Genomic DNA, 13,890 nt, shown 5'->3' with positions numbered 1-13,890 from the left:
GGCGCAGGACAAACAAGCACGCAATGCATGAACGAACCAAGAAATTGAATCAGTAGAGAGAAGAATACGAAACAGAGTGAAAGAAAAAGGAGAGAAGCCGTTGCCTAAACCAGCGCTGCAATTCCTAACCAATATTCAAAATCAAATATTCCTCTGATCTTAACAGATAAGATAAGATAACTACCCCAAACTATATAAAGGGGAGCCAGAGTCCCCCTTATATACGTCACTCATTCTACACATCTTATACCTCTCAGATCCATTCTGATTGGAGCGACTTTCTTCACACAAACTAATACTCAACAAGAGTATTTTGATAATGTTACCAAGAAATATTAATCAATATAATAGCTTTTATAATGACATAAGTTTATAACTTTGAAAACTTGAAAAATATGTCATAAAATGTAAAGTTTTAATAGGTAGCAACGTTAATCATATTATTTTGACTTCAAGAATGAATATGATACCAATAAATAAAATTGTTTCAATTAAATTTGGATAAAGTATACTTTTTGTCCCTGAAGTTTGGCAAAAGTTTTAAAAATACCTCTAAGTTTTATTTTGTTTCAATTTTGTTCCAAAAGTTTTCGATTTGCATCAAATGTACCCTTGACGGCTAAATTTTATTCAAAAAATTTAAGATCAATCTAACAATAATGCACGAAAATTATGCTTAATTTATTTGTGTTGAGGGTTGTTCTTATGAAATTGTTGTTGAATTGGTCTTAAATTTTTTGAAAAATTAGCCGTTAGGGGTATATTTGATGCAAATCGAAAACTTCTTGGACAAAATTAGAACAAAATAAAACTTAGGGGTATTTTTGAAACTTTTGTTAAACTTCAGGGACGAAAAGTATATTTTACCTAATAAATTTTAACAAAGATAAATCTCTATAAGTATTACTATCAATAAGAAATTGTTCTATTTTAAAGACAAATACTATTTTTTTACAGTTTTTTCCAACTCTGTAAGCTGATGACTAATCCACCACGAATTAAAACTCCATTTATTAAAAATCTGCTATTAAGGCTAACCAATAAATTGTTACACACACAATATGCAATTTGAACTATTAATACTTATTTAAACAGATGAGTGAAATAACTACTCAATTATTCCAAATTGATTAAGACAAATACTAGTTATTTTTAATATTTTTAACATTAAAAGTTGTTAAACTTTAATTTAGTTATAATTTTATAAAATATTTATAGTAATAATTATTATATATAATTTTCAATTTTTTCAATAAAAAAACTATACATGTTTTTATGTATTATCCCGTGTAGGATACGAAAACATACACTAATAAATAATAAAACAAAGGATTTTCAAAAAGAAAAAATAATAATACAAAGGAAAAGTATGAAAGAAATTAATTTATTCTCGGAATTTAAAATTTATAACAGAATATAAGATATTCGAGTTTCTTTCATTATCTGTATGATTATACCTCTATTATAGAATAAGACAATAAATATTATATTTCTTTTAATTGATCCTTGCATAATTTTAAAAATCTATGCTTTTTTTTTTTTTAATTTCGTGCTATCTCGGTCGGTGTTAAATATCCAGAACAGACCCCTGCATAAAAGATGCAATTAACTCATCCAAAAATTCATATAAAATAAAAAAAAAAACTTGATTCTTTGAAAAATAAAGCCATTTTCCAATGAGTATGTTTGGGGGGGGGATTGAACATAATTTTCATTTTTCAATTTAGAAATTAGAACTTAATATCTCAAAGGAGTTCTTTGAAAATAAGAATTATGTACACCAACATAATTTGATTCACATAGCCTATCCCTTCTAGTTAAGAGGAGGTTTAAGTTTAATTGATGTTGTCTGAACAAAACTTGAGATACAAAATTAATTCTATACTTCCATAATTTCATTATTTCAGCTGCTCTGAACTTCTGAACAGAATTTTGTGATACATAAAGAACATGTTTCAAATTTTAACAGGACAATAGAGCAAGTTAGCAACTGCATGCTCAGAGGAGCATTTTTTAGTTCTTATGTCTTATTTTTCTAATGCACCTCACTGCTTTTGTTTCTTTCACTCTTTATCCCCGTTTTTTTATGGAATAAACATTATTCTAAACTATACAATTCTATGAATCTATATAATTCATATGAGAAGTGAGAAACTTGCATCATGTTTCAAATTTTCAATATGGAAAACTTCCAGTCATTTGGATATGATCAAGGGTACTTCTGAGACCATACTTGAGCACTGCCTCGTTTCCCAACCTGAATCCTTTTCCATAAGCTGATGATGTATCAGCCTCAATCTGGTGCTTAAAAAACTCACCGAGCTTCTTCTCGAAATCAGACCGTTTGCCTTTCTTTGATGACGCGGAGGAGGAGGATGAGGAGGAGGAGGAAGGCGATGATGAGGACGAAGATGAACAATCACTACCGGATGCAGAATATATTTCTGAATCTAACCACATATGAGCCAAGACTTGGCAAATTCCTTCTTCAACCTCTGGACTCAGATTGGGATAACCTGTAAAAGAAACATAACTTTTGTCCAAATTAACACTTAGATAATGAAAATATCACTTTTTTAACATGGATAGCTGAATACCTTTAAGCCTGAGCCATGCATGCATCATCTCATGAGCCAGGATTGATCCTGTCAACAACCTATGAACATAGAATTCTTGAATTATACACACTGATGTCATTTACAACTACTGTGGACTGTGTTTGTAGTGAATAATGTGCAAATAACAGTAATGTCAATTTTGATGTATAATTGTGTATGATCAAAATTTAAATGGTTAAAGATATAACCATTCATGTGTCTCCTCTTATAAACTTAAGCTTTTGGAAAAAATAGTTTTATGACATGATAGCAGAGGTTCTAAACCTTCTGACCAAAAAGTTTAGAATTGGATCCTTATTAGCCTCCAAAAGAAAATTTCAACACTAGACGAATAAAAAGAGAAAGAAAGCCTATGCTGTGAAATGGATACCTAGGAAGGCCATACAACACAAGAATGGCTGTCACTTCACATCGACGGATCAGTCTAAAAGGCTCTGTTACCATATCCACGACTCGATGGCCTGCTCCTATCTTTGGTCTCCTTGAAATCTGGCATTACATGAAATTTAGGGAACACTTTTATTTCATACAAAAAATCCATTATTTCAGAACTAAAATGTATGAAAGCTCCAATTTGTCAAGAAATGTCTACCGAGGTGACAGTTTGCTCTTCTGACAAACACAGTCCTCTAGTTTCAGGCAAGTGGTGATGACCCTTCATTCCACAGTGAAAAACAGAAGAACAACTCAAAGTCAGGACACATAGAGATTGAAGTGGTAGAAAAGAAGAAAAAATGAAAAGCACATTGGCTGCTTGGAAGTTCAACACTTGCATTCTTTTCTCCCTCCATGGCCTCATTCAGTGCTTGTCTCTCAACCAGAAGCATAGGAACTTGCTGCTCAACTTTCATGTTTAAACCTTCATAGAACTCTTGTATTTCAAGGTAGAGAGGTTGGCATTCATGAGTATCCATGATTGATGAGTCCAGACACTCTAAACATAGCTTTCTACCATCATCAAGCAAAAGATACTTTGCATCCCTTGGCTGCACTGATTCAACCATTTCGCATTAGATACTACTAGAAAGGAAAGAAAAAGAATATGACAGAAGCCTAGATTCTTTCAGTAGTAACAAAAAGAATGTGTTGGGGGATAATATAACTGACCTCCATTCTTTCGCAGCTACAACACCGAGGAGTTCCATCTCGATCATGTGATGGACAGTATTTTTGTAGCCAGAAAGGATGAGCTCTATACTCAATGAGACCAGCTGAATTAGTTGGAATCTGTAATGCAAGAACTAATACTTCTAGTGCAATTTCTATGAATAAAGACAGAACTAGAGAAATTGTTCCATAGAAAAATATGCATAACATAACATAAATGCTGAAATACTTACAAAGTTATTGCAAACATCACATCTTGGGTGGTGTTGCTCCCTGTAGCAAGATTTATGGTAGGGGCAATTGCTAGACATGGAAAACTGTAAAAGAATGAATGAAGATTCAGGAATTAGTATTTACAATTACATCTTAGTGGTTTCAACTTACTTCATTTTTACTAACCTCATAATCTGTTATTGGAAGATTGCAAGCATTGCAGCGAAAACATTGTGGATGCCAAACAGCTCCCATGCAACTTAAAAATCTTCCATGCCCAATTTCAGCTTTGCATCCAGCACAGATTCTGCAAGCGGATTTTCAAGAACAAGGTTTGATCTTTGTTTCTCAAGTATGCTAATAAGGATCCATGGGGTTAAGTATTTCAATTTTATTACCTGTATCCTGGTGGAAAGAGGTTTGATAAAGGTTGGAAAATAGAATCATTCTCATATCTAGGACTAGGAGGAGAATCAATGTTCAAACTTTCTTGGATTGCCCTGGCAAGTTGCTCATCTTCCTCAAGTTGATCTTTAGAAAGATGTTCATCATCTTCATCCGGCCGAACCTTATCAAGATGTTCTTCTTCTTGTTGTTGAACTGTACAAGTATGCTCATCTTCCTCATCATCAACTTTACAAAGTTGTTCATCTTCTTCGGATTGAGAGTCGTCCTCTGCGATATCATAGACTCCATAAGAAAACTATGTTAACAATCATTTAATAAAGGCTAACAATTCACTTCCCTCTCTGATTGTTACCTTGCTGTGTTTGAACTTTTTGTTTGCTGATTAGAATAAATCAATGTGCATTTTACATAGTTTAGAATATGCAATTTAGGTAGACCTCATATGCTGAATTACTAACTGTACAAAATTTTGAAACCAAACAAAGCAGCAAAGGAATGTGCAAAAGCATAAATCTTACCAACAACACTTTTTCCTTTCTGATCCTGCTCTGACAGAGAGAGTGCAATTGCACAATCAATGTCTTCTTTCTCAACATCGTTCAAATCATCCTGCACTCAGTTTGCCACTATTATAATGATAAGTTGTAACTCTGTGACAATGAGTTTAATTGCATACTAAAAAAAACTCTGATTACCACTGAAGCATGATGGTTATCCCAAATTCTGTCCTCTCCATATTTGCCATGGTATTGCCCTCTTGAAGTTCTATGGTTAGAGCCCTTAAGCAACTTGGATAACCAACCCATATCATGCAATATTATTCACCTTCACCTTCACTCAGAAAAAGAAAATGATCCCTAAGCAGGTAACCAAGTATATTCAACAATTTCCATCTACAGATTAATAACTAATAAGCACTTTGGAAAAAAATCATACTTTATATCATGATGGCCACAACAACACAAATAAATGTCACTGGGAAATCATGCTTTATATTATGATGCTAATTAAGGCCAGTTTCTGAATCTAATTAGTAATAACACAAGGGTGACAAGCAGAATTTCAATATCTAAATTCTAATCTGTTGCAGAACATGGCAACAATAAGATATGATCAGATCAATATCAAGCATACCAAATAGGTAAAATTCCCATCACTTGCTCAAACACAACAAAGAAAGCAACACTCAACATAGCTTGATATCTAATTCACTCAAACTAAATTGCTTGAAGAGAAATACACATGCAGAAAAAGAAACATCCTCTACCAACAAAACATATACTGTATTAATAAATATAATTAAACAGAATCTAGAGAAGCTGAAGAATCTGATGAATCCAGGTTCAAGTACAAAAGTCCAAGAATCAACAGGGGAAGAGAATTAGAGTACAATTATAGGATATACCCTTTTTTTTCTGTGTCTACGTGTTAAGTGATAAGAGAGAGCAGCTTTTGAGAGCAAAGGAATGAAATATGGATCCTCCTGAAAAAAATGAAAATAATAGAATGGAAACAGTAGTAACTGGTAACATGAACAGGAGCAGGTGAGGCAATATTATTAGTGGTGTTCCTTAAAACTACCAAAAAGATAGAACCGCATTGAAGAATGAAGAAAGATAGATAAATAGATAGGTGTGGATTTCACATTTTTCACTACATTGCTTGCTGCTGTGGAGTGTAGTGTCTGCTTTAGCATGTGGGGTCCGCTATTCTATCAATAACATACATACATAACACAATAAAGTGTGTGTGTGACACAGAGAGAGAAGGGGAAAAGAAGTGAGTATTATGGGGTAGTTGAGTTTGTGAGACAAAGCCAAGTGAACTACTTCTATGTGTGACTCTGATGTATGATGTATCTATCTCTTTAGTGGTTAATGCATGAGTACACATCTATTCATTCATATTCAAAATATAAGTGAATTTTATTATTTTATTTAGAGTTAAATTTTGATACACTGATAATATGATAGTATAAAGTATTTTATATAGCTGTACAATTATATCTGTTCTTTTAGATGACCATTCACATTATCAATGTGAAAAGGTAGTTATTTTTACTAATGTAATATTACGTAATTAAATACACGTATAAAATTATTTTACACTAACAGTACATCAAAATTAAATTTATTTATTTAATATTTAAAATATATGAATATGAATGTGTGCAAATTTGAGGTAAACAAGAGATGCTAGCTTTTTTGAATTCATCATCAAACAATCATCAATAGCTCTTATGAAACAATAGAAAGTGTTGATTTATATTTATATAATTTGAATTCTTATCGGATCGGATGACTATATTTTTAACTTTTTAACAAGAAATGGTGCTTATTTTATTGGTTTAATTTAGTTGTATTAATGTACAATTTTCCTAAACAATCATAATATATCTGAGAATTTTACTAGTCTCTCTTTTAATTTGGTTCAGATGGCCAACACCAAAAATTCAATTTTTTTCCCATGTCCAAACTTTCCATCGTCCAATAATGTTTTGCCACAAAATCTGTCTTTGGATTCATCAATCGAAGGATGTCATTTACTAGTATTGATGAACGGCTGAAATGAAATGAAGATAAAGGGGTCATATTATTGAATGAGTTTTAAACCCAACCACAATAATGTCCCATATTAACATAGCAGGCCACATGCTAGATTATATTGATTTTATTTATTCGGAAATAACGTGGATTAATATATAAGTTAGTCTCCAAAAAATGAAATCTTTCTTAAATTTATCTCAAAAAAAATTTATTAATTAAATTAATTTTTTAAAAATTATAAATTAAGTATAATTATTCTTTAGTTAACATTTTACATCTTTAGTTGTTGACGGAAATTATTAGTGGAGTAACCGAAAGATAAATATAATTAATTCGTAATTTTTAAGAATTAATTTAATTAATAAAATTTTTTAAAAATGAAATTGAAAAAGTATAGGATACTAATATACTATTTGTCAATTTATTGTCAATAATAATTAATTATTATATTTTAAATATATGTATAAGAAAACATATTCAGGAAATACATATATAAAAATATTTTTATTAGACAAAACCATAAAAAATATATTTTTATTAGACACATTCACAAAAAAAATTTCATTAAACAGTCATAAATAAAAATTCGCAAAAATTGATAAAAATACTGTTAATAACATAATGGAATTAAAATAAATTTAAAGAACATGTTATTTTTTATTTTTTAATGATTAATTTAATTATTAACTCAAAACAAGGTAGAACGTGTACAAGAATAGACAATTCAATGTGATTATAAGTCATACGTAATTCTTTTTTTATCTCGAATTAAGAAATGAAAATAAAAGCAAGAAATAGTTTCACGGAAACCGTTGACTGCAGCAACCAACCAACTCTTCGTCTCTTATAAATAAGTCGTTAAGTTTACAACTTAGCTTACGGCTCTCATAATAATAATAATAGTAACAATAACAAGTTAATATAATAATAATGCATATAATGCTCAATAATGATTGAAATTGGGAGTTAGGCAACTTCATACAGCACATGTATGGGGCCTTGCAAAGACCCATTTTGATAGAAACACAAACCACTTGCCTAACAATAATAATATAGTAGAACCACTAGAGTGGGAGCTAGAAAAGAAGGATAAAATTACTAAGCTTCAATATGTCAATATCACAAATCTCTGATCCTACTAATTCAGAGTGAAAGCCTTTAATGTAATAAAATTGGATTTTTTATTTTTAGAATGATACACTAGCTTAATGTTATTAATCTTCAAGATTAAGTGTTAGTATAGAAAAGTGTTACATACATAATCATAGTGTTTACACAAATAATAAATTTAACTTTTACATATATATATATATATGAGGAGTCCATCTAGTGTACAGATGTGTTTTGGTACAGATTTACAGATTTTTGTTTTTTATTGATTTAAAAGTGTATCACTAAAAGTGTTGCTTAAAGAAAAAGTGTTACCCTTAATCGTTAACTTGGCTCTGATACCAATTTTTAATTTCTGGCTTTTCTTTTAATTTCTTTTTCGAAATTCCTATTAATTCTTCATATAAATTTATAATTTGTATAGGTGCTTTATTTAAAGGATTTTGATAAAAAGTATTGACCATTTCTACTATTTCTCTTGCAGTTATTATTAGTCTTTGATGTTTTGATTCATAACTTTTCAATCTTGTTTTAATTTATAATATTTTTTTTGCATGGATTATTGTATATAAAATTTTTTATCTGTTTGTCTTTTTCTTTAATATAATTTTTCAAATCTTCAATAACTTCTTTTATTTCTACACTTTCTCCTGTTTCTAAATATCTGTTTAATTTTTCAATTTCATTCTCCATTTTTTCTTTCAACAGCTTTAATTCTTTTAAGTCATAATATGGTTTTCCAGGCATTTATAAATTTTTTAAGTTTAATTCCAACTTGTTTATATTTATTCTTATTTCTATCACTTTTATTATAAGATCATCAATTTCAATCTGAAGATTGTTTAATTCCCTTTTATACTCCTTTATTTTACCTTTTAATTTTCTCGTCCTATTTCTTTTTATTTTATTTTCTGGTTTTTCAATCTTTTTATGCTTCATTATTTATTTTAAAATTTCTGCAAACTCTATCATTGATTCATCATTATTTTCTAAAGATTCTATTAATGTCTCTAGCTCTTCAACTTCTCTTTTCAACTTGTCATAGATTATTTTTAGGGCTTCAAATGCTCTTTGATTTATTTCAGAAAACTGTAAATAATTCAAACGATTTTTTCTTTCAAATAGCTCTTGTTTCTTGTCTTGATAAGTTACATATATTTCTTCTTTATTTATTGTCATAATTTAGTGTTTAGGGTTTCATTTAATTTTTCGACCTTTTTTGTTAGTTCTTTTATTTCAGAATTTTCTTCTTTAATTTTTAACTTATATAAACTTAAAGGGCTATTAATTTTAGATTCTCTTATTTGAAAATTCGATAAAACTAATTTTCCTGATGGTTCTTTTAATAATAGAACTGGGTTTTCAATAGCTTTATATTTTGGTATTTCTGTTTTTACAATTTTCTGAAATAATTCATCAACATAAATTCTTTCTCTGTTTTTAAATATTATGCTATGATGGCTATTTGTTAAAGCATAATTTATTGCATATGTAATTGAAAATGGTTCATCATCTTTTAATAATAGAAACTGGGTTTTCATAGCTTTATATTTTGGTATTTCTGTTTTTACAATTTTCTGAAATAATTCAACATAATTCTTTCTCTGTTTTTAATATTATGCTATGATGGCTATTTGTTAAAGCATATTTATTGCATATGTAATTGAAAATGGTTCATCATCTTGTTCCATTAGATTCTTTCTGTGAAATTTATAAGCTAAGCTTATAGATCTTCCAAGATTTTCAGTTGAAAGGTATAGCGTATCCAAGATGGGGCATTGAATTTAACATTTACGTTGCCAAGTTCCATGAACAATTCCAATTATTTGATCTATTGGTCATCAGTAATTCTTTTATCACAGATTGCTAGGCTTATTGGTGAATTAATTCCTTTCCATATATATGTAGATTTAATTAAGACTTGTATAGTACTAACATGAATCCATCCAATTTTAGATCTTTTTTGTTGATCCTTAATTTTCTCAATCTGTTTACTCAATTCTTCATCATTTATCAAAGCTATTTCAAGTTCTCCATTGGCGGATTTTATCTTTATAGGGGCTTCAAGTTGAATTTTTCCATAGTATATTATTTTTTCTATTAAAAACTTCTTTTAAAAGATTTTGTTATTAAAATTTTCATTTGATTTGATTAATTCTGTTTTAGAACAGCCTGTTTTTCATATCTAATAAGGCAGATAATCTATAATAATCAGATTCTTCCGTTAATTCTAAACTTTCTAAATAATTCATAACTAAGAGATTAGGATAAAGGCGTACCTTTCTGGAGAAAAACTTCCTTTATTTAGTATATTTTACATAAGATGTTTTTATCTCCAGATGGGAGATTATAGATATTAATTCCAGAGGGGAGTTTAAAATTATTTTTTCCTAAAGGAATTCTTTTTTCAGACTACAGAATCACCTCGGCAGCTTCCTCCTTGCTCTCCTAGCATATGAGTACTCTTAGCCTCCTGCTTTCTATTTTCTGATACCTTCTACAATTGTCTAAGCAATCTATTTATAATGGTTGGGTCTGATGGACAATTCCCATCCTTACCCTTCTTATGACGTCATTGCTTACGTCATTGTTTATTATCTTGCACCAGCTACATTGTTGGTGCTCTATGACCTAAGCGCTTACGTCATTATGCAATAATGTCGAGAGATGCTTCAGATGCGTTGTCCTCTTCTTTTATGTGGGTGGATGAGCTGTCCTCTTCTTTTATCATGTGGGTAGATCCCATTTCATTATTGCTTTCTTCATATTCTGAGACACACAGCTGGCACTTGTGGTCTTCTCTGTTTTTTATCAAATAGCAGAGATTCCTTTTTATCCCTTCAGGAGTTTTCTAAGAGTCCAGATAGATTGTAATGCAGATTCAAACTCTACCAAGAGTCTCATCTCTCTTTCTTCATTCATTCTTTTACTGGACAAGCAGAGTATTTCTGCTTTTATAATTGATTCTTGTGTGAGATTCCCTTGTTATCTTTTGAGTTCTTTCGAAGACCTTTGCTAGTGTGCTGGCTAGTCTACCTTCATGACTGTAGATTGTTAAATCTTGAACTTGATCAATTGGTTGAAAAATTCCTGGGAAGACGGACATGAATATTACTTGATGTGCTGGAACCAAGCATTCTTCTTCTTCATTAAAAATAGGTTGACTATTCGTAAATTTTAGGGATATATCCCTTGGATTTACATTGTCAATCATATTTTAAAATCTTACTGCATCAACGAATCCTGCACTCACTAATAATTTTTAGATCATTAAAAATTAAAATTGTATCAATTAATCCATACTGGAAAAACTGATATGTGTCCGATGGAGAAGCATCTGGAAATATAACCAGCTTTGTTAGCTGTTCTTTGGCATAGGATAATATCCCAAAATTGCTCTTTTTTCTTCAGTCCAATTTAGGACTATGTTGAGGGTTTCTCTGAGATTTGATCTACAGACCCTTTTCTTTTCCTTGATTTCATCTCTTGTAGGAATATTTCTCATTATTCCTGTTCTCTAGGCTTGAATCGGAGCTTTATCTGCTCTTTTTAGAGTTTGTTCTGGATGAAGAGCTTCATATTCCCTGAAGGATTCCTTTGCCTCTTCTAGTGTTGAAAATCCTCCTTTATGAATTAACCTTGACTGGTGTGTGAATGGTGCTGCTTTTTCCCAGGCATCATATACTCATTTCATGGGGCCATTATAAATTACATAATATTTTTTATCTTGGGTGGATTTTTTAATGATTTCAGCAATTGTTTTATTTTCCGAAATTTTTTCTTCACCTGATTTGTCCACCATGCTTAGCTGGCTGAACTCTGATGGTTTTGCTTGTTGTGTTGATTTCATTGCTTCAATGGCCTTCTTGAGAGATTGGATCTGTGTCCTTAGTTGCTGGCAATGCTTGCATTTTTCGAGTTCTTGCTCATATTTTTGAATTTCTGATCTAATGCGTTGTAGACGACTCCATTCTCTTGTTAATGTATCTGCACTAACATTTTTGTCACCCTTAATATATTCAATTTATTGGATATTGTAACAAAAATAATTGCCTCTTACCAATCGTCCATGATTATAATCAACTTTTAAATTTATCGTTGAACCTGTTAGGTAACTTGAATCTGTCCTTAATGTAAACTCTCTGGTAGTAAATCAATTTTCCATTTCTTAAGAGATTTAATTGCTGCTAGAGTTTCCTTTCATGAGTGGTATATCTCTGTTCTGTTGGAGTAAAAGTCCTGAAATATACCTGTAAAGTAATTCTTTTGGGGAATATTTAGAATCTAGTGATTCTTTTTCTTGTTCCAACTTTTTATAGCTTTCTAGCTTTTAGACATCCTGACCAGGTTATGTCTGAAGCATCTGTTTCTACTATTAAGTAGTTATTTTCTTCTGGAATATAAGTTCTGGAAGTTTTTCACATATTCTTTAATCCTTTGAATTTGCATACTGTCTTTTTCATCCCATTTCCATTCTTTTTTAGTACTTATTTTTGGAAATAAGTTTTTAGTGTATTCTGTTATATTCTTTAAAAATCCTTGATCAGAAATATAATTTATACACCCTAAAATCTTTGTAATTGTTTTCTATCTTCTATTTATTAGGAAATAAATTTACCTTTTCTAGGACATTTGGCTGAAGTTTTAGCTTTCCTTGAGTGGATATAATTAATCCAAGAAACTCTATTTCTTGTTTTGCTATTCTTGCTTTCTTTTTGCTAAGAACTAATCCTTTTCTTTACATCTTTCTAAAACAATTAATAATTTTTGAAGATGATCTTCTTTATCCTGTTTTGTAAAAATTAGTATATCATCAATGTATACTAAAACAAATTCATTTAACTCTTTTAGATTTTCTTCCATAAATCTTTGATAAATACCTGGGGCTTGTTTTAATCCGAATGGTAATACATTCCATTCATAGAGCAACACACTTGTTGATTCTTTTGTTGGGCAAGTAAAAGCAGTTAATTTATTTGTTTCTTCGTCTAAACGAAGTTGCCAATATCCTGATTTTGCATCAAGAGATGAAAACCATGTTGCTCCTTTGATTTTTTCTAAAATAGAATCTTTTCTTGGAAGTTTATGAGCATCACCAATAGTTGCTTCATTCATTTTCTTATAGTTAATAACCATCCTTCGTTTTCCCCTTTTAATTTCATTATTGTTTTCGACGTAAAAGGCTGGAGCCGCATGAGGACTTTTACTTAATCTTATAATTCATTTTTCCAAAAGATCTTTACATTCTAATGAAAACTCTTCTCTATCTCTTGCGGAATAAGGAATTTTATTTAGAACATTTATTTCTTTTGTAGGATCTTTTAATTTAATGCTTACTAATTCGTTATTTGTACTTTTAATATCTAAAAGATTTTCAGCACAAATTTTATCCAAAAGTTCTTCTATCTTTATTTCAAGATTATTTTTTGGAATATTTATCTGAAAGTATAAATTTAAATAACATGTCTCTAATATAGAAAATATTTTAAATTTTAAGATCTTATCTATAGTAGTAGTCGGTATTTTTATACGTTTTGATTTTTGATTTATTGAAGAATCGTGTGAAGCTTTTAAAACTATATATGTTAATTCTTGAATGAATGGATGATATAGCTTTAAAAAGTTATTTCCTATAATAAAATCCATTCCAGAATCTAACATATATATAGATGGAACAATGAACCTATAATTTTGAATAAAAATTTCAGCCATCTCTGCTTTTTGGTCAATTTTATGTATTGATTTGTCAGCTATTCTAACTCTTAATGGTTTCTTTAATTTTTTCCAAAAAATTCTTTATATAGAATCATCATTATATATAATATTTTATCATAAGGTGTTGTTTTTGTTGCTAATTCTTCTATTATTTGGTTCTCTATTGATGTCAT

At 30.0% G+C, this 13,890-nt stretch overlaps 1 protein-coding gene across 3 annotated transcripts; it reads right to left on the bottom strand.

Moving 5' to 3' along the window:
* Nucleotides 1-1,866: 1,866 nt before the first annotated feature.
* On the bottom strand, nucleotides 1,867-6,134 carry LOC130981739 (protein DA1-related 1-like). 3 transcript variants are annotated; one of them, XM_057905398.1, is made up of 12 exons: nucleotides 5,752-6,128; nucleotides 5,042-5,177; nucleotides 4,865-4,955; nucleotides 4,337-4,628; nucleotides 4,125-4,245; nucleotides 3,959-4,042; nucleotides 3,726-3,845; nucleotides 3,392-3,604; nucleotides 3,211-3,273; nucleotides 2,989-3,107; nucleotides 2,598-2,656; nucleotides 1,867-2,516 (listed from the first exon to the last, which is right to left on the bottom strand). In XM_057905398.1, exons 2-12 carry the CDS (start codon nucleotides 5,150-5,152, stop codon nucleotides 2,176-2,178), a joined length of 1,614 nt encoding a protein of 537 aa, XP_057761381.1. In that variant the 5' UTR covers nucleotides 5,153-5,177; nucleotides 5,752-6,128; the 3' UTR covers nucleotides 1,867-2,175. The 3 variants fall into 3 exon arrangements, with proteins under 3 accessions (XP_057761381.1, XP_057761382.1, XP_057761383.1); XM_057905399.1 differs by having other exon boundaries at nucleotides 4,337-4,613; nucleotides 5,752-6,122; XM_057905400.1 differs by having other exon boundaries at nucleotides 2,251-2,533; nucleotides 5,752-6,134.
* Nucleotides 6,135-13,890: the final 7,756 nt, after the last annotated feature.

Source organism: Arachis stenosperma, chromosome 5, assembly GCF_014773155.1.
Source record: "Arachis stenosperma cultivar V10309 chromosome 5, arast.V10309.gnm1.PFL2, whole genome shotgun sequence".
NCBI lineage: Eukaryota > Viridiplantae > Streptophyta > Magnoliopsida > Fabales > Fabaceae > Arachis > Arachis stenosperma.
This window is presented reverse-complemented; position numbering and strand designations above follow the sequence as displayed.

Excerpts from the sequence above, each read along its gene's own strand:
- LOC130981739 (XM_057905398.1), bottom strand. The coding sequence starts at position 5,152 with ATGGGTTGGTTATCCAAGTTGCTTAAGGGCTCTAACCATAGAACTTCA. Across the intron at positions 4,246-4,336 it reads CTCTTTCCACCAGGATACAG|AATCTGTGCTGGATGCAAAG; the intron begins GTAATAAAATTG and ends ATCCGCTTGCAG. Across the intron at positions 4,043-4,124 it reads TTCCAATAACAGATTATGAG|TTTTCCATGTCTAGCAATTG; the intron begins GTTAGTAAAAAT and ends ATTCTTTTACAG.